General features: G+C 47.6%; 9 protein-coding genes across 9 annotated transcripts; 5 read left to right on the forward strand and 4 right to left on the reverse strand.

Annotated features, from left to right (window-relative positions):
* Positions 1–535: 535 nt before the first annotated feature.
* Positions 536–2,478, forward strand: HD556DRAFT_1365380 (GH3 auxin-responsive promoter; the record flags this gene model as incomplete). Its single annotated transcript, XM_041302764.1, has 7 exons — positions 536–881; positions 941–1,182; positions 1,234–1,380; positions 1,430–1,615; positions 1,666–1,811; positions 1,868–2,040; positions 2,094–2,478. Coding segments are annotated over 7 exons (1,455 nt in total), but the record flags the coding sequence as incomplete, so codon positions are not given.
* Positions 2,479–3,411: 933 nt separating this feature from the next.
* Positions 3,412–4,155, reverse strand: HD556DRAFT_1204010 (uncharacterized protein; the record flags this gene model as incomplete). The annotated part of the gene is made up of 1 exon (XM_041296430.1): positions 3,412–4,155. A coding segment is annotated over one exon (744 nt), but the record flags the coding sequence as incomplete, so codon positions are not given.
* Positions 4,156–4,550: 395 nt separating this feature from the next.
* On the reverse strand, positions 4,551–6,554 carry HD556DRAFT_1235577 (Alpha/Beta hydrolase protein; the record flags this gene model as incomplete). The annotated part of the gene is made up of 8 exons (XM_041297758.1): positions 4,551–4,637; positions 4,689–4,725; positions 4,783–4,958; positions 5,012–5,031; positions 5,084–5,359; positions 5,414–6,096; positions 6,166–6,295; positions 6,353–6,554. The coding sequence occupies 8 exons, from the start codon at positions 6,552–6,554 to the stop codon at positions 4,551–4,553; spliced, it is 1,611 nt and encodes a 536-aa protein (XP_041161305.1).
* Positions 6,555–7,311: 757 nt separating this feature from the next.
* Positions 7,312–9,379, reverse strand: HD556DRAFT_1235563 (guanine nucleotide binding protein, alpha subunit; the record flags this gene model as incomplete). The annotated part of the gene is made up of 12 exons (XM_041297756.1): positions 7,312–7,364; positions 7,412–7,445; positions 7,502–7,581; positions 7,640–7,814; positions 7,862–7,969; positions 8,020–8,084; positions 8,135–8,200; positions 8,246–8,298; positions 8,347–8,882; positions 8,938–8,963; positions 9,024–9,044; positions 9,169–9,379. 12 exons carry the CDS (start codon positions 9,377–9,379, stop codon positions 7,312–7,314), a joined length of 1,428 nt encoding a protein of 475 aa, XP_041161306.1.
* Positions 9,380–11,159: 1,780 nt separating this feature from the next.
* On the forward strand, positions 11,160–13,311 carry HD556DRAFT_1365404 (uncharacterized protein). Its single transcript, XM_041302765.1, has 6 exons — positions 11,160–11,562; positions 11,614–12,035; positions 12,089–12,322; positions 12,374–12,500; positions 12,553–12,728; positions 12,783–13,311. The coding sequence occupies exons 1-6, from the start codon at positions 11,208–11,210 to the stop codon at positions 12,948–12,950; spliced, it is 1,482 nt and encodes a 493-aa protein (XP_041161307.1). The 5' UTR covers positions 11,160–11,207; the 3' UTR covers positions 12,951–13,311.
* A 1,964-nt stretch (positions 13,312–15,275) lies between these two features.
* On the forward strand, positions 15,276–15,765 carry HD556DRAFT_1188586 (uncharacterized protein; the record flags this gene model as incomplete). Its single annotated transcript, XM_041296122.1, has 3 exons — positions 15,276–15,339; positions 15,407–15,585; positions 15,676–15,765. Coding segments are annotated over 3 exons (333 nt in total), but the record flags the coding sequence as incomplete, so codon positions are not given.
* A 276-nt stretch (positions 15,766–16,041) lies between these two features.
* Positions 16,042–16,314, forward strand: HD556DRAFT_1235719 (uncharacterized protein; the record flags this gene model as incomplete). The annotated part of the gene is made up of 1 exon (XM_041297770.1): positions 16,042–16,314. A coding segment is annotated over one exon (273 nt), but the record flags the coding sequence as incomplete, so codon positions are not given.
* Positions 16,315–16,879: 565 nt separating this feature from the next.
* HD556DRAFT_1235690 (uncharacterized protein) lies at positions 16,880–17,194 on the forward strand (the record flags this gene model as incomplete). The annotated part of the gene is made up of 1 exon (XM_041297767.1): positions 16,880–17,194. A coding segment is annotated over one exon (315 nt), but the record flags the coding sequence as incomplete, so codon positions are not given.
* A 750-nt stretch (positions 17,195–17,944) lies between these two features.
* HD556DRAFT_1307588 (uncharacterized protein) lies at positions 17,945–19,690 on the reverse strand (the record flags this gene model as incomplete). Its single annotated transcript, XM_041300036.1, has 10 exons — positions 17,945–18,126; positions 18,172–18,232; positions 18,273–18,350; positions 18,390–18,554; positions 18,601–18,723; positions 18,821–18,844; positions 18,912–18,956; positions 19,075–19,307; positions 19,444–19,448; positions 19,506–19,690. 10 exons carry the CDS (start codon positions 19,688–19,690, stop codon positions 17,945–17,947), a joined length of 1,101 nt encoding a protein of 366 aa, XP_041161311.1.

Here is a 19,690-nt window from a genome sequence, read left to right on the forward strand (position 1 = left end):
ATGACGCGATGTACAGTGATTATGGAAAATGTACAGGGGATCATATCATTTTCATGTGGTGCCGGTATACTGGCACATTCTCAGGTAAGCACATGCATGATACATGGTCACCTCTTTGGATATTCCTGTTGTGTAAATGCCAGCACAACGCGACACTTCTTGGGCTCTGGCCCTGTAGTAAGGCTCACGTGAGATGTTGCAGGTCGATCCCGTCAGGTGATACAAGCCTTTGACTATATAATGTCGCATTCCAACTTCACACCATATCAAACCAATGTCTCGTCCTGACACTGATATACTGGACTCCTTGTCCGCCGAACTCACTCAGCGGGTCAAGGAGCACATGGACCAAGCCCTGCTCCAGTTTATACGACCGAATTCCGCGTCCCAGTATGCTCAACACGCTCCCGAGTTGGCAAACTTCCGCGAAGCCATCGCGCATAGCGACTCGAAGGACGATATTGAGTTTCTACGCAGCTTCCGAGAATTTGTTCCCACCACAGACTACGAGCCTTACAAGCCATACATAGCAAAGTTTTTTGCGACCCAATGCAAGGAGTCTGACGTAACAGACCTGTTCGCTCCAGGACTGCCCTACTGCTTAGCCATGTCCAGCATGACATCTGGCAAATCATTAAAGATGTTTCCAACATACTGGCCCGCTCCGCACTTGTTGCACCACCCTCTATATCTGTCGCTTCCTCCTTCAGAGGGTAGTACCTTATCACCATCTTCTTTGAGTTTCGGGCAAGTCCTGAAATTGTATAGTGAGGACGGTCAGAGCTCCAAGACGTTGCCGGTCTGCTCTTTAACCGTCGGTTTTCTCCGAATGCAAAAGAATTGGGACATCGAGCATGATATGGACAGACTCAACTTGTGGGGTAAGTCCGTTGTGCTACTTTCTTTCCCTTGCACCTGCTGATATCCAGGCCACTTGTAGTTCCGGGGAAAACAGATCCATACGCGATTTCCTTGGTGAAGGGCTTTCGTGCTTTCTTCCTTTTGAACGCGCTATTTGCACTCGCTGATCGTCGGGTGGCAACCATCCGCTTCCTCTTCGCCAATGTATTCGTCAATCTATTGCAATACATAGAGGAGGAGTGGACTCTACTTATCGACTGCATCGAGAAAGGGATCATTCCAGACATAGAAAAATTAGACCACTTGCGAGAACCTTTGGAGGTTGTATCTGCGTTGATTATTACTTTTCATTCAACTCACAAATCCTCTCAGAAACATTTTACTCCAAACCCTATTCGTGCTGCCGAACTTCGCGAAATTGGACCTCCTGGAATCCAGGGATGGGCCGTCCGTGTGTGGCCTGACTTGAAAAAGTTCATCGGGATCACTGGAGGCTCCGCTGCTGCATCCGTTCCAAAGGCACGTCAAATGTGGAAGGTTTACTATGCAACCAACTGATCGACACAAGGTTACTCATATTCTTGGACCTTCTGTCACGATGCAGGCTCCTTGTTATGGCAGTTCAGAATGTTTTATCGCCGTACCATATTTCAACGGCAACCCTAATACCGACTTCAAGATGGTGCCCGTAGATGGGGTCACCGAGTATCTGGATGTGCGTTCCAACGAGCCTTCTGAGCATGTATTGTCCGCTGTAAGAACCATTTACTGCATTCCGGCTTTGTGTACTCATCCCTGCCGCAGTGGGAGCTTGAGACTGGAGGGCATTATGAGCCCGTCTTGACGACCCGCAATGGCATGTGGAGATACCGCATTGGCGATGTCGTCGTCGTTAAAGGCTTTGCGCCAGACGACGGATTACCTGTCATCAATTACCTTCATAGGCGAGAGTGAGTTACCAGATGATTGATTTGCGACTTTGCAACTGATATGCCTGCTGAGGAAGTGGCTCACTTAATCTGGCGTATGGATCAACATGTACAGAGTCGCAACTGACGGACGCGATCGTATCTGCATCTGAACGATGGATCGGCCAGATCATAGATTTCACTGTTGTAGCTGACGACCGAATCGCTCCAGTTACTTATGGGTACTTGGTAGAGATTGAAGGGGAAATAGGTTCGTGCTTGCTTCGGAGCTCCTACGCGTGACTGCGCTGAATATATTCACAGGAAAGGACGCGAAACAGGCGGTACAGCATACTTTTGAAGACCTCGCGAAAAACAATGTGTATCATCTTGCGTTTTTGCAAGCGAGAGGAAGAAAGCCAACTATCCGTCTCGTGGAGAGAGGCACGTTCACAGAATATCGCAGGCAGAAATGCGACAAGACGAATATCTCGATGGGCCAAGTGAAGGTTCCCATCGTCCTATCCAACGAGACGTTTAAGGAATGGTTCCTGCAGAGAGTCATCGTGGAGCTGTAAGATGCTACACAAGAGTCTGGGTTCGAATTTTAAGACGAATGGGTTTGTTAAGATTACCGCTTTTGAATATGTTTTAGTCTTGGAAATTGTTGTCGAGATGTCGGGGGTCTCTTGTACTGATAAGCATGTGTATTTCATTTTTGTTGTTCTCCACGGGCAGCCTCGCAACCAGTTGCTGAAAAGAAAAGTGGATAAGCTTAGCTGCTTAAGGTCAACTTCTATATCCTCCGATACAAGCCAATGTTCAGTCCCAGGGAAGTTTCAAGCAAAAATAGAAAAGTGATAGTACACTATTTGATGCGATTTGTAAATATAACAGTACTTGGTACAATGGTCAGGCGTGCGCATGTCAGAGAAATACATGTGTGCTAGGTTTGTTCGGACTCGGCAAGAAATATCATGCTGACAATGCTACTTGGTACTTAGCTAGCGTAGCAATAACAAGGCTGCGATCAGCTCCAATAGCACATGTCAGAGATCATGCAGCAGTGCGCCGCTCAAGAAGACCGCTCTGGCTCAGACATCATATCCCAATCGCTGCCACTGTCCGGGCAGTCGTCACCAGCCGACGCGTCCGACCAGGACCCACTAGAACTCCCACTAACACTTGCAGATCGACTGATCGGGATCAGAGGGCGCTGTGTCCACGATAGCTCGCCGCTCGAGGAACTTGCGTCTGGGGGAGGGATTCTGCGTAGCGCCGGCCCCCACTGTGAAGGTGCTCCATCACTCTCATCCTCAGATTCAAACTCAAAGACGCTCAAAGGAACCGAAGGCGAACGAGGCGGATCATGGATCGGTGTCGAAGGGATGGAAAAGTTATAAGGCGAAGGCGAAGACCGTCGCGAGGCATCATCCACCTCCTGCAACGGGCTCCATCTCGGACGGCTCTCCCCGAAATCAAGATATCCTCGCATAGCCTTGGAGATATCCACAGCGCTGGTGTTGGGCGAAGGCGGCACCGAACCATAAGTGGAGGAATCGCATGAGGATGAGGAAGACGACATATCGGAAACCCACGGGTCAATGATCGTGCAATCAGGTAGGCGCGGAGCGTTCCCATCGCGCAGAGTTTCCGTGCTCGACACCTTCCTGACCCTATTATGCTTCTCATCCCATTTCACCATCTCCTCTCTCTCCGTCGCGTGTCGCGCGAACATCTCATCCCATAACGTCGGCACCGGGCCCTTGTGCTTCAACATATTCCTAAGCGCCCACTCCGTATCAAGCATCGCGAGGTACGTGACGTCTTTCCACACGCCAACCACGCCCCTTCTCTCAGGCTTCAACACCGACCGCCGTCGGGTGCCTTCGTGTCTAAATCCCTGTCCCACAAAAAGACGCATCGCGCGGTCTTTCTGGGCGTCATCCATGAGCGCCGCTTGGATACGGTGGAACTTGAGGTCTTCAAACGCCCATTTCAACGCAAGCTCCACGGCTTCGCAAGCATACCCCTTGCGTCGATGGCTTGCAGAGATGATGATCCCCACATTTGCTTCTTGTGCTGCGCTCTGCGTAGGGGCAGCGGTGACATACACGAGGCCGATCGGTTCCCCTCCACTGGAGAATTCTTCTTCCTCTAAAGGAATGGTGAAATCGCCCGATACTGGCACCTCGTACTTGTCCCTCAACATCACGATGGCGCATAGCAAGCAGTCTTCTGCGAAATTGATCAGGTATGGTACAGGCGCTTGCATGGGCTCTACTGCGCCCTCCATGAGCTCGTTCCACAGAACGCCGAGGAGAGCATTTTGGTAGTTGGAGAAGTCGAGCGGCGAGAGAGCCACATTTTGTGATTGAGTTAACATGACAAGGCGAGCGATGGGGCAAGGAGCGGAGCTGTTGCGGCACTGTCGTGTCCAAAAGATATATATTGACTTCGAAGACGCCCACAGCAATCAGTGGGTGTTGCACAGCTAGCACAGATCACTGCTAAATTTGGTCTGTGAACATGTAACCAACCTTGTATTTAGACTTGGGCGTAGCGAATTGGAGGGCGATCCGAGCGTTGAAGACAGTGGATTCTCACGACTGAAACACGAGGAGTGGGTTAAACCAATTGGAACAACGTTCTAGACGAACATTCCTAGGCATTACACGTTATACGGCGGTTTGCCTCCTATGGTCCAATCAAGCTCTAGTGTCAAGTGCGATAAGTAAGGCCATTATATAATAATACAGGTTGTCTGAAATGAACGTTCGATTATATCCCTCCAAAGGGCACGAGGGGTGTTGCCTCCGTGATATCGAGCGTCAGCGGGATGTCCATGATCCACCTGACCATCATGTCCTATGTATACTATAAGCGAACGAACCTCGACACTCGAAATATATCACTCACCAAGGCAGCCTCAGGTTGGTCGTAAGGAACCATGTGCCTGAAAAGATAAGCGGTTAATTATCGAGAACACAAAAATAAGATACAGGTTTCTAACCCAGATTCGTAAACAGTCACAAAAGTGACGTTTCCAGCGCCAGAACCAGCGCCACCGGCAGACCGGACAGTACCAGCGACCTTTCCAGAACGCAGCGTTACCCACTGCTCAGTCGGAGCCGTAGAGAACTCCTCCAAAAAGACAGTATCGAGTTGTTCGACCCACCGTTCGTTACCCTGAAATCATACGTGAGCTTACGCCACACAAACCTGAATGATGACATATGCACCATGTAATTGCACATCATATCTGAGAACGGCATCAGAAATCCGCAGCCACGGTAGATAGAAGGTCTACTCACCCGCATTACCAGCATAGATCAAGAGCCTGACGCCATCATTGATCATATCCGTCAACAACAGGGGCGTGTTCCGCATCGAATCGCCCTGGAGCATGAACGCCTGGTTGACGGCCATGTTGCAGGACTCGAACTTGCGTTGCGGGTTCACACCAAGTGCAGCTTTCACCTCGGGATCGTTCATGAAAGTCTCGATCCAGCCCATCTGGCGGTAGCACAGAGGCCCGTCTTTCTCACGATCGCATTTGATACGCGCATCGTAAGGGTTGAGACCGGATTCTAAAGGGCGAGGTTCAGGTATGATTCAGATCTCGTAACAGCAGCAGCACATACGTTGGATGGGAGCGTAGAGCTGAGAGTTGCAATACAGCGCAGCAGGTACACAAGTCAAACGGGAGTTGAAATCACGACAAGACTTGATCAGCCTCTGGCAAGTCGGGACTTTGCTCCTCAAAGCAGCGCATTGCGCACCATTGGGGTCATCATAGATCGGGTACGGTCCTTCGCAGAGATAATCGGGTATCGACGCCATTTGGACGTAGTTGTCTGTCATCCCGTTGCCCATCATGACAGACGCGAGGTTGATCTTGACAAGTCCAGCATTGGGCGAAAGAGGAAGGAGTTGGTTCTCGGTGTAGATGACGTTCGCGATGTGCGGAACATAGGTGCCTCCATAGCTCTCTGCAGCGAGATGGAAAGGCTGAGTAGAGTATTCGGGGAAGCGGCCGAGGAAGAGTTCCATGAATGCATAAACGTCCTTTCCAGCCACCGGGCTCGAGTCGACGGTGCTCCCGTCTTCAGAGTACGAATACCCGACGTTGATAGGCTGGTCGAGGAAGATCACGTTAGCGTGGGTATTCCAGCTGTGGGGGTTAAACGTCGTGTTGGCGCCTTCGTCTGCGATGTTACACGGACCGAGCTCGAACAAGAGACCAGTGGACGAGCTACATCCTGGGCCGCCATTAAGCCACATCACAAGGGGCGCATCTTCCGGAGAGGTGCGTGACTCAAAGAACCTTGAAAAAAAAGAATAAGATTATGACCGAACAACAAAAAGAAAAAGATGGCATCAATTGAAAACTAACCAAAAGAACAAATGTTTGTCGTCGGTGATATCGAGGTAACCGGAGTACTGCTTCACCGAAGGGTCACATAGCTTAGGCTCCGTGACCCTGAGCTTATAGTCGCCAAAATGAGGGTGTTGAACCAGCTCGTCTGCGATGGGTTGTTTCAGTTTCAGTTTTGGTTTTAGCGGGAACCGGATCGACTTACAGGTTAACCCGTGTTGTTTGATGAATTGCTTTCCGTCTTCATACCATTCATGCACTCTTTCGGTGTCTGGTAGGTGGAAGAGGCCGTTCTGAACAGGGCTAGTAGTAGTCCCTCCAAGAACGACTTGGGTGTTCTCGGCTGGGGCTGCGAGGATCGCTGGTGCGATGAGGGCGAGCGGGAGGAGACTGAGGACCTTCTTCATGTTGAAGGTGATATGACGACAGCTAGCACCGTCTTCCTTTGTTCAAGTACGTACGAGAAGGTGAACTTGTGGGATTGCATTTCGACACGGATTGTGACACAGCTTTGTTTGGCAGCAAACAACCGTGTAACACGACTAACATGCTGCCAATGCGTGTGACTCTCCGAGTACCCTCGACATGATTTCGGCCGCTCCGGATAAACAATCTTGACCTTGCATGCATGTAGCTGGAGCCGATAATCAAGGAGTTCGTGCACTTAAGTCATCAGAGAATCCACGCCATGATCATCATCATATGGTTGTGATCCCAGGAAGTTTGATGGGCGCCGGAAAAAAAACTTGTTTGATAGTGTCCAGGAATCTTTCGTACTGCAGCCATGAGTAAATCCCACCAATTATATTGATTATTCGTAGTAACTATCAGTCCATTTCGCACCAAGCGCCCGTAGCAGATGCTACGGGACGATAAATGCTTACGAACAGCTTTATGTATGTATAACAAGCGACTGAGTGGGTGTACAGCGTCCTGCACTAATATACCCTGCACCATGACCCCAGAAGAAAGAGAGCTACAGGCTGCGCAGAGGAGCGGGTAGAAGGGGCACATCTAAAGTGTCCCTGAGGTATATAGTGCATTCGCAACAATAAAACCGATGACAACGGCTGATGATACAACATAGTCACAGGCATAGGTAAGTCGGGGTGCGGGAGGTCGCGGGGGTTCCATGCAGGTATCTCAGGTCTTGGATGCACGATATCAGGTTACAAGCGCGCTTCTCCTCAGGTTATCGCGAACGAGAACATCTTGCACTGGGATCAAGTCAGTATGGAAGATCGAAGCAAAGACAAGTACATACCGTTCTCGAGGATGTATGTCGTCGATTTCGTGTCCTGTAAATTAAGCTCGGTTACCAAGAGTGATAGATGATCACGAGAGATGATCTTACAGTCACTGATGTAAGATGGAAATAGTATAGTCGCTCGGGAGAATGCTCTTTTAGCAAGCCAGCGAATTTCTTCTTCAGGTCTGATAAGACGACACGTCAGAGAGAGAGTTGACAGCAGAGGGCATGACTTGCATTGACTAGCACTTTCAAAGTCATTCGGCCGACTCCCGTAGCTGACGATGTAATCAGCCAAGCGGATGCCTGATGCGAGCTTGGCGCGCAGGATATCGCATTTATTTAGAAAGAGGATGAGCTCCGTCTTCTTCAGCAGGGGATTGGACACGATAGCTTTCCAAAGAAGGAAAGAATCGGCCTGCCACAAAGAATGAGTCAAAGTCAGGGGGAGGAGATAAGGCGTACCAATCTATTTACGGAAGGGTCTTCTTGGAGAACCTGGTCAAAGCAGCTTATGGGTGCCAGGAAAATGATGGCATTCATATCATCAAAGTATGGAACCCACGCGGCTCTCTACCAAAAAGGCAGGTGAGTCAAGACCTCGTTTACACACTAGTACTCACCAGTGATCTCTGGCCGCCAACATCGAACACGCGCCAATCATGGCTCATTGGTGATCCCATGGAACCTAGTTAATAATCAATCAAGATGCGGTAGAAATGATGTTGCGGCGCAAACCTGTTTTCATAGTGAATCGATGTTCCGACACTCCGAGAGTCTTTAGCCGCGCGCGGAGAACATCGTCTGCATTTCAAATGAGCGTGAATTACAAGCTATCGAGAATCTTACCGTCAGTGGGCACGTATCGGGGGGAAGTCACGCGATCCAGTGCATCAAGGAAGCTGTCAAGAGATGAGAGCGAGATAGGATACCATTATTGGAAAACGTACAAGCCAGCCATCTCTTCCGGTCTCATTTTCTCGATGTCCATCAATTTTCGGATGATAGGATCTGTCCAGAGGCGTTTCATGTCTTCTGCGCAAGCGTTTAAAACGACGCCAGGGTCGTCTGGGTCTGACCAGTCGATTAGATCTGCACTGTCGCAGCTGTTTCGGCCCATGAGGCGACTGAAGGTGTTCTTCCAGCCTGCGGAAGAGTTGACGCTGATCTCTTGCTGAATAGGAAGGGATTGCGCGGGATTAGCTAATTTGGAGAGCTGGGCATGGCCATTGGGGAGAAGCTTCTTTATGAGGGCGACCTCGACTTGTAGTAAGGGAGCTAAGCGCATCTTGAGCTTCAAATGTTCTGGGTTGAGTGGAGGGTATTCCTTGAGGGGTGGATTGGGTAGATTTGTCAAGTTAGTCAAGGAGGTGGAAGGGTGGGCTGAGGAATGTGCTTTGGACATTAGGTCCAAGATTGCGTGGATAGATTGAACGACATTGAGTTGGATGACTGCTCTCCATGATGCACGTTCTGAGCGAAATGCCTAGATGGGATATGAGGATGAGTGAAGAGATCGTCGGAGATTAATGCGTCGTAACCTTTGGAGAGTTCATGAGTTGGAAGTCTGTAATGTATCCAAATGAAGTTAAATTGTAGTCTGACCATAAATAGAAATGGGGCTTACTTTTCAGAGTTGTCGATTTGCCTGGAAGCTATGGGGTGAGCTGACTGGAGGGGTAGAGAAAGCTGTATGTGACTGGCCTGATTCGCTCTGACCTGGTGGGGGATTGTTAATGGGACAAAGTTGTTGAAGGGTAGTATGAGCGCACCTAGGAGGAGTATTTTGATTGCCTTTGGACCTTTCTTCTCTGAGATACGTTGTTTGTTGAGTTCGTCGTCGATTGCGTCAGAGACACGCTTTGCTTCTTGTTCCGCAGCAAGTCGTTCCTCGCGTTCTGCAGGAGATTCTGTAGGGGGAGGTGCGATTGCTAGAGTGAGAGGATCGTCTTCTGATACTCTGTGTCGTTTTGAGGAAGGCATGATAATGGAAAGTGGCGGTTGAGATGTGAGGTGGGGTGACGGTAAGAGACTAAAAGGTATAGTTGGATCCGGACTCGTCTTGTGACTTGATCGCAAGCTGTTCCTGTCAGAGTATGACTGCCATCAAAGAGAGTACTTCTTACTTCCTAGCTCAGTGCCTCGGTCCACATGTATTTCCGTTTTCATCTTCAGCGCCTTACGAGGTATTACTCACCCATTGACGGCCGTGTGATGAGGCAAAATTATTCAGGTCGTTTAAGGAGCAGCGGCATAAAATAATTCTTGTCTTGAATTCCGCGATTATGTCAAGGTATCTGCCGAATTATCGCTCTCCGCCGATAGCATGGGTACAACATCAAAACTTGTATCCAAGTGTCGGTTCCGATTGGACTTCGACACCCGTTACTCCAACGCTTGACCTCGATGCCTAGTGCGAACAATGTCAGCTGCCGTGCTCGCCGGGAACATCGCTGCACTTCAACGGCTACAGTCCTCCGTTCAAGTTCTTTCAAAAACGGTTCGTCCGCCGCTCTAGTAGAACTTATGTTTGGCCCTCGGAGGGCAACAGCGTACAATCGACCTACTTCTTTTTCACAACTTGGCAGCAACACGATCATGATTATGTTTGTCAGCAGACCGGTGCAGAAGTCCTCCCACCCCTGTCTTACATAGGCCCTTGACATTGGAACGTTCGCCACTGGTCGTGGTCACACCAATGACGTTGCGGCAGCCGGTGACCCGCCCTCGATTTCGACTCGATCGGGGACGATAGCGCAGGAGACTTGCTGGGTAGCCATCGAATGTTCGTCAATACAAGGCAAAACATTTGAGCCCCTCCCTGGCCTGCTTTCAGCTTAATTGTGTTTCCATTCCTGTCGATGCGATCGTTGGCCAGTTAGCGAGTCACATGCTTATCTCGTCATGTCATGTGCAAGGACATATGATGATTAGGAAAGTCAAATACCCGCATGCGATAATGTCTGACATGAGTTCTAATTAAAGTTTATGGAATCCGTGTGCAGCAAGCCATAGCTAGGCATGTCGCTTGCTCGCCGGTGTGCTTTTAAAACAGTACTCGTGATGCTCTAATACCGTTAGTCCTCGCGAATGTACTCGTTCATAGGCATGTGGACCTAAAAATCTGACGGTCTTTCACTCGCTTACCTCGGAATCAAGGCTTACTCCACTATCTCACAGGCGAAACCCCGACGATTACTGGTATTCCGACTTACTGCGGGCTAGCACCACACTGCGACGCACCAAGTGCACACCGGTATTATACACCACGCTTGATCATTATGAGCTACACAATCGTTTGGTGAGAGCAGGCCCGAGAATAAATACACATGGTGCACAAGTCCAAAATAAAAAAAGAGGCAGTGCGCACGGAAGCAAAGCTAGAAGCTTAAACGCGATGGTTTAAATGTCCTCCAGGCTCCCGTCCACTCCGTCATGAGAAAAGCCAAGCCTTTTTCAACGCTGTGGTCCTTCACTTTTACACGAAAACTCCATTTTTGGTCCATAATTGGGGTGAGAAACTTAGTTTAGGCTCACCCTCCCCAACGAGTTGGCGCTTGGAGTGATGGGATTTTAAAAAGTACTCGTCACTCTGACGACTCGGCTTTCCGTCTTCTGCTGTTTTCTTGCATGACACTACACAAGAAATTGGGGCAAAATGATATACATTTCAGGTTCATTCGTGTCGGCAATTTATATTTTAGCGCTGCGCTTGCGTTACGAAATTAATTTATCTCCAACCCCAAAGAATTTGGTGCCAAATAAATGCTCTTTCGTCACTTGGACTTTTTCTTCTTGACCACCTTCTTTCATGTCGACCGTCCCTCCAGTTCGCTCGACGCCTTCGTCGATGGAGACTCTCACTCCCCCTATTACTCCGAAGCTTAATGCAGACACTACCTCACAACCCTCAAAGAAGTTTATTGACGATCCCGAGCACGTCCCTGCGGACGTTAATATTCCAGATAACTACGTGTCCTACACTCTCAAACATCAAAAGTCTCTTCCCCCACTCAGTTGGGACAACTTTTACACAGAGTTAAACTGGTTACACGTTGCAATTCTCGCCGGCACGCCTGTCATCGGTCTCGTCGGCGCGTACTACACTCCCCTTCAATGGAAGACCGCCGTTTGGTCAGTCGTATACTACTACATGACCGGCCTCGGTAAGCTTTGCCATTTACCTTTGAAAGCCTGTTGTCTCATCGTGCTTCCAGGCATCACTGCTGGTTACCACCGGCTATGGGCACACCGTTCTTACAACGCGTCAAAGCCTCTTCAGTATGTTCTTGCATTCGTCGGCGCAGGCGCGGTTGAAGGCTCTATCAAATGGTGGTCACGAGGACACCGCGCTCACCATCGTTACACCGACACCGACCTTGACCCATACAACGCACACCGTGGTCTTCTTTGGTCACACATTGGATGGATGGTTGTCAAGCCCCGTCGCAAACCTGGCGTTGCTGATGTTAGCGACTTGACGAAGAACGAGATTGTGAGATGGCAGCACAAATACTACCTGAGCCTGGTCGTGATCATGGGCTTCCTCTTCCCCACTGTTGTGGCTGGACTTTGCTGGGACGACTGGCAGGGTGGCTACATCTACGCCGGTCTTCTGCGTCTTTGCTTCGTTCACCATGTGTGTTTGTTGTTGCCTTTTATTCCGGTACACCGTTGACCTCGCGCATATAGTCCACGTTTTGCGTGAATTCGCTCGCTCATTGGTTGGGTGAAACACCATTCGACGACAAACACAGCCCTCGCGATCACCTCGTAACTGCCCTCGTCACAATCGGTGAAGGATACCACAACTTCCACCACCAGTTCCCCATGGACTACCGTAACGCCATCAAGTGGTACCAATATGACCCTACAAAGTGGTTCATTTGGTCGTGCCAGAAGCTTGGCCTCGCAAGCCATTTGAAGGTGCGTCTGTTGCAGATACGCTAGGATACTTGATTCATCCAGATCTACTAGTCCTTTCCTGACAACGAGGTCCGCAAGGGTCAGCTTACCATGCAACTGAAGCGTCTTCGCGAGACCCAGGAAACCCTGTCATGGCCTACTGATAACAGTGACTTGCCCGTCATTTCCTGGGAGAGCTGTACGTACCTTTCCGCGTATGCCAGGTGTATCTTCTAATACATTCCGCGTAGACCTTGAACAAGCCAAGAGTCGTCCGGTCATCTGCGTTGCTGGCTTCATTCATGATGTTTCAGACTTCCTTGACGATCACCCAGGAGGCCGTCACTTGTTGACGAAGCACATCGGCCGAGACGCTACCACAGCATTCTTTGGAGGCGTTTATGACCACAGTAACGCCGCACACAACGTGAGGCATATTTTAGCTGTCGCGCGATCATATCTTGACTAATACCTTGTGCAGCTCCTTGCAATGAAGCGCGTTGGCGTTCTTCACGGTGGAGCTCCACATGGTCTTGAAGATAAGATTATCCCTCCAAGCCAGCGTCTTCGCATTGCACGATACAACGAGATCGGTGGCAGCGGATACAGCTCGGCAGCCTTCTCTGACGGCGAGGGTCTCCTTGGGTGATACCCTTTCCGGCTCTAGATGCACGTCCATTCAGGATAGAACTTTTAGACTTTTATTACATTCGACCCGCACCTATTGACTCTGCATATATTCTCTTGCTCGCAATACCGGCTGTGCCATAAAAAGCATGTTGACGCTTTTCTCCCAATTTTTCTTCATACGATACGCACGGCTCGCTGTTACGCCTTGTCATGTTTGCAATGGTAATACGAAAGGAGAATGTACGATATACATACTTTGGTGTGTTATACCTTGACGGTTGGAACTGCGTTGTTATCGCACACCAGGCATGATTACATAATCGATTTCGGAGGCGTTGCTGACTAAGCTAAATCTGGTTTTTGCTATCATTTTCTCACCTGTGATCATGCACAATTGAAATAAGTTGATGGTGCTATGCTACAGTCCCAGCATTCATGTGTGTCAGACTCACAAAAGAGAAGTATGATCCCTTCAAGTTTCTGTTTCTGACTCATGAGACTAGGCTGTGAACAGTCTGACTACATTGAGAGATAATTGTTTTTGATATAGTCCCCCTCAACTTTGATGTTTATGGATCCAAAGCATAAACTAGGTTGTCATCAAGCACAGTTGGGCATTGATTGCTGTTAGCTGTATGCTCAGGGCAGCTCCCCAAGCCTAATTTGAACATGATGGTGTACAACTATCTTCCAAGTCTGCCATTACCATTGAGTGCATATAAGAGCTCATTAACCTGGCCTGCTAAGAACAAACCACACTGAATGCAGTAGCCTAATGTACAAACAATGCAAAAGACTGGTAGCTCTCCATTGGAATCAACTTTGAGTATTACAGGGAGAAAAAGGGAATACTAGTATTCAATGTTCATTCCATGTCAGACTCCAATGCTAAGAATTATGACACTCCAAATGCCACTTTAATAAACTACATGATACACAACATTGAGTGCACAATACTGTCAATACATGACATCAAGTGTGAGACATGAAAAGAGCCACAGCCTGAGCTTTCAAGCTGGGCCTTGAATGCTTAATGACAATATTGTGGACTTTAAAAGCAAAAATAAACCCTGTAAGCACTGACTAAGCAGAGTCTGAGAGCAGGAAAGAAAGAATCAAGAGTCGCAAGCATTGGCAACCAAGCCTCAAATCTTTTTAAGGCCTGGCAAGTAGTAATGAGTGTATTAAGCTGTGTACCATAGCCTAAAATGATAAATAAATGATAAATAAACGCCCAACTTGGTAGCTTTTGGTACCATGGCAGCCGCATGCCTTCTTTCGATGTTCAAGATGCTGACCATTCTGTCATTTAGCTTCTTCACTGGTAGCCAATACTTCAATAGGATGCAAATCATCAACTTGCTGGTATGTTTTCTCTCACAATCTATGATCTATCAAGTTCTAATGTTCATTATGTTGTCCAGAACACCCTCCTGATTCTCGTACTAGATCCGGGGGGTGCTCACCCTGGGCCATTGTATTCATGCAAGACTCTAGTGCTAGGCCCTGGCACTGCTCTCTTCCCCCACCTGCTACTTGTGTTTCCCTACTTTTGGACGACATACCTTCACTCAATGGCCTCCTCAAGCTGTTCTAATCCTACTGTGGATCAAGACTTTCAAGAAGTTCTTGGGCATGGAAGACGACCAAAAAATGTCGAGTGCATGAATGCTCTTATCCAAGCTGAAGGTGAAGACAACAATCAGCCCTCACACCATCCCCGCCGTCCCCGCCGTGTCCCCAAAAAGAAAACTATTCCTATCGACAATGTCAATTCTTTTTCATGTCCTCCAGTTGAGGAGGCCTCGGATGCTGATGACGCTGATTTCACTCAGGGCTCTGAGTCTGGCTCTGAGTCATCTTCGTCAGCCTCAAACTCAGACAGCAACATCCAGGACCATGAGATCTCCAATGTGGAGGTGAGTTTGTCTTAATTACTTGTAATAGTTACTAATGCTCTGCAGCTTGTAATGATATTACCTATGAAGACTGTCCCACCTTGTGGTGGCAACACTGATCCTGATGCATGTCATCTCCACAAGAAAACCAGCTCGAAATCTAAGCGCAAGACTACTGTTTGGAATTCTTCAGCTGCCAATGGGTCTCAACTGTCTAAGCAAGCTCGGGTTGAGGAAATTGAAGATGATGATAATGATGGTGTGCAGCCATCATTAGGCTGAAGTCCTGTTGTGATGAAGCACTCAAAGGTTAACACTCTAGATATTACAGTGGCTAGTGACAACACTAAATCTAGTCTTTTCAGCCATGTAGACCGACCAATCCAATTTACCTGTTTTATGAAGAAGTGCTGAAGAATGCTCATGGTGGCAAGAGCAATGTGGGTGACAAGCACTACAAGTGTTACCATGGCCAGCGAAAAACTTTGACCATCACAAAGGCAATGCGAAGTAGCCTGAATGATAAGTATCTTGTTTTAGCTTCCTGACGATTTCTGACTTGACTTGTAAATGGCAGGTCTTATTGGTCATATCAAAACACACTTTCCGGCTATGTATCATCTATATTTATGTCTCAAGGATTGTGTTGAGTCACCTACTGAAGACAAGGTCACAATTGCATCCGGAACAAAAACTCTTGACCCCACACAGGCAGTTGAATATCTCCTTAAGCTTGAAAAGACCTCGAGCAATATTGTTAATGCTTTCATTCACCAGAATCAACGAGCCATTGTAAGTATATTTTCAACTCATTCACTCAATCTAATGCTAATGCCCTATATTCAGGAAGCTAACTGGGATCAGGGTACATTTGAGCGGCTTCTTGCTGAATGGATGGTCACATGTGATCAGCCATTTGAGGAGGTCGACAGGATTGAGTTCTGCTGCCTCCTTGAATACACTCACTTATGTTAATCACTTCACATTCCTCATCGTCAATCTATGAAGCGGTGTGTAATGAAGATGGGCGAAGACACTGTCAAGGATGTGAAAAAGATGGTCACTGAATTGGACTGCAAGGTTAGTATTTCACTGGATGGCTGGACGTCCAGCAATATGTACGGATTCTTGGCCATTGTGATGCAAATGGCTGGCAACTCAGCGAGTCCCTCATCTGCACTGTCGTTGTAGGGTATAACTGATCATCACACAGAAGAACTTCTAATCGACTTTCGTGAGCTCATTGGTGAGCATTCAGGTGACAACATGGCCCAGGCAGTGTTTGAAACTCTGGAACTCTTCGGGCTTAAGGGTCGGGTGCTTGCAATAATGGCTGACAATGCTTCAAATAATGACACCATGTGTGAGGCACTGCAAGAATTATGTGAGAAGGAAGGTGTTACATTTAATGCATGCTGGGCTCAACTGTGGTGCATGCCTCATACAACCCATCTTTCAGCTTTGATGGTACAGTGTTCATGTTAGTATTTGTGTCCATACATCTAACATTGTTTATTTCAAGTTATTGTAAGGCATTGGCACCATCAAGACTAGCAGTTCAATGAAGAATCATGATGCATGCCAGGACTGCATAACTGCTCCACTTAGTTGAGAGCATGACAACGATGTTGCTGGACAGGAAGATCAACCAGAAGAAGTATTGAGCAATGATCACAATCTTTATGAAGTCCCCTCCACAGTTTTAAAGGTCAGTTCAAGTTAATCACCAGAGTCAATTAAACTCCCAGTTACTTCCTTTTCAGTTGCAGAAAATAGTCTGTGCTGTTTATTCCAGTCCTCAATGTCGCCGAGCATGGCTCCAAGAGGTCAAAATGTCAATGCAGTCGCAGGATGACACATTACCACAGACAGCTTTAATGCTGATCCTCGATGTCAAGACGAGGTGGTCTTTGACTCATCAAATGCTTCATATGTATGTTTAGTTTTATATTTAACTTTCTTAACTCAGATCCCTCTCCAAAAAGGTCATGCACTTGATTACCACAAAGTCATTGATGACTTTGTTGCAAAGACATGAGACCTTTGCCAGTACGAGTTGACCCCCAAGGACTGGAGTGCAGTCCAACTAGTCTCTGATTGGCTGAAGGCTTTCCATTTAGCAATAACGCAAATGTCAATGACAAAGTGTTCGATGCTATCGTCCACTCAGGCCATTTTCCATGGATTGCAGGAGTCTCTACAAGAGTCTCTGCACATGTTGCCCAACAACACACCACCTTGTCTCAAAGACTCACTCATCAAAGTACATCGGAAACTGAGTAATTATTATATCAAGTTCAATGGATCACCATTTTACATATGGTCCTCTTGTAAGAATTCTTTTTGTATCTACTGGTACCTGTAGTCTACTAATTTATTGACAGTTCTTGACCTCCGAATCTCATACGAAGGTCTTTCAACCGACTGCAGTGACGACCAAACACTACGTGGCCACTTGGACAATGCAAAGGACAAGTTGCACTGGTATTATCAAGACAATTACCTTTTATTGCAAGCTTCAAGTTCCCCTGCCATTGCTCCTCAACCTGCAGCAGCAGAAACCTCATCTGGATCGCCACAGAAAGTGAACTTTACAGCTCGGTACAAGAAGTGCCCAATGACCTCAAGAGATGAGCTCAAGGAGTATTATAGGCTGCCCATGGAGGACTTTGATGCCTGTGACCCCATCCAATGGTGGGCAGGCTGCCACTCTCAATTTCCAAACCTCTTGCGCCTGGCTCAGGATATTCTTGCTATTCCTGGTGAGTTCAATCTGCTCAAAACCATTGTATATAGATACACTAATCCTCTGGACATTGTGCAGGCTCTGCCGTTGCTGTTGAATGAATTTTTCCGGTGGCCATGATACTATCTCTCTTTGGCATGCTAGTCTCCAACCTAACACTATCAGGACATTGATGTTGGTTAAGCAGTGTCTGTGCCTTGCTCATAATGCTATCACGGTAATTGATTAATTCATATTCATAAACATGGTTACAGTGGCCAGCCCTACATACAGATATGGGTACGGGTCCACAGGTTGTTTGGGTATGGGTCCATGGGTGTGGGTATGGGTCCACAGGTATGCGGGTACGAGGGAGAATGAGAGGCCCACTCAATCCCAACAGCCGCCAGTGCCTAATGCATATGCCCAGCGCACATCAGTGAATGTTGATGTGGCTTGAACATATGCGAATGACACCAGAAGGCGCCAGAATGAGAGGAGTGGAGGCACAGGCAAGCATGGAAATGTGCAGATGAGTTCAGGTTCGCCATCGACAACAACCCTGGTCCTGTCTTGATGATCAGTAATACCAGTATAAAATATAAAGGAAAACATACATGCCAGCCACAGCCCAAGATCAGAGCTCATCATCGAGCTTCTTGCAATGATATTCGTCATCTGTGACCTGCTTGAGCATACTCGTTAGTTTCCAGTACACCTTTTCAGAATCTCCCAAGGCTGTTTGCTTGGTGTTCATGTAGCCATACATCAAGTAGATGTGAATAACATTGTGAACCTGAAATATGACGAGTCAATGAAAAAAACAACGATATACATACTGATTCAATAGGCTTATGATGGTCACGACAAGGAGAAGGGCTTTGCAAGGGATGGTGTGACAAAATTCAGGAAATTGTTGTAACAATTTCAAACCACCGTCATAGAATGCTTGAAGGCAGACAGAGCAGAGGCCACTGTGCACAAAGTTAGAAGTATGATCCTGCTAGAAGATTAGTATCAGGTTATGAGGTCATGATGGTGCACACATGCTCATCACATTCTCCATGCAAAAATTTCGAGCTCTTCAACAACGTGTTCGCCTTCTGTTTGATCTCACTCTTGCTGCCACTCAGCTTGTACTTCACAGGAACAACGTTAATCGTGATTTGCTTGATCCTACTGTGAAAGTTGATGGAATCATTTTAAATCTGTCAATGCATGGACTTGAGTATTGATGGGGGAATCTCAAATGAAAACAACACTTACGACAGTGGCCATGTCATACTCATACTGGGGATAGAAATATGGACAAAATTGTTAGTGGCATGCTACTATTAGACCAGCCAGGAAAAAATACCTGCTTCAAGACAACGGTTTTGCGGCTCCCAAGCCACAATTGATTCTGTGATTAGTTCCAGGCATATACCAGTGTCACTAAGGGCTTCCTCACGTGTGGGGAATGGGTCTGCAATGGCAAGATGCAACCTAAAGCAGGCCTTTGTATAATTCAGCAGTTTGACCCAAAGATCTGGGAAGAAACCAAGTGTCTTCCATTTAGCAACAATGGCACTGTCCTGTATGCTCTTTGCTGCCTTCGTGCAGTACCCAACACTGGTTTGTTGGACCTCTGAATCAGTATCAACTTTCATGTCACCAGAGTCCCCAGCCGCTTGACAATCATTGTTTAACTGGAGATTGCTGGTGTGAATGCACTTAGTTTTTGGCTGGTTGACAGTGAAGCCAAAATAGCACACTGAATGCAAGTACGTCAGTGATGGAGAATGAGCACAACAGTTAGTCTTCTGATGCCATTTGACAACATCATAATCCACGTTAGGCTGATGGATATGATTAATCTGAGCTGAGTATAAAATATAGTAATTACTTACCACTTCTGCGATTGCATTGGAGCAAGCTTGTGGTTGGCTCCATTTACCAGGATCCTTCACACCTGTTCTGCCTGTAGTCCTTTCGAGATGCATGCCCAGGGTGGCCGACCCGTTGTTCTGCCTGACCTTGACGGCACTGGGTGTGGTCGATATCCTGATTCTCATCTGCGTGTCTGTCAAGTGAGAATTCAACAGGCAGAGATGTATGCATTTCGTCGTTGCTTGGAGGGAAATTGTCGTCGGACAT

Source organism: Suillus plorans (assembly GCF_016647745.1).
Source record: "Suillus plorans strain S12 chromosome Unknown HD556scaffold_22, whole genome shotgun sequence".
Lineage (NCBI taxonomy): Eukaryota > Fungi > Basidiomycota > Agaricomycetes > Boletales > Suillaceae > Suillus > Suillus plorans.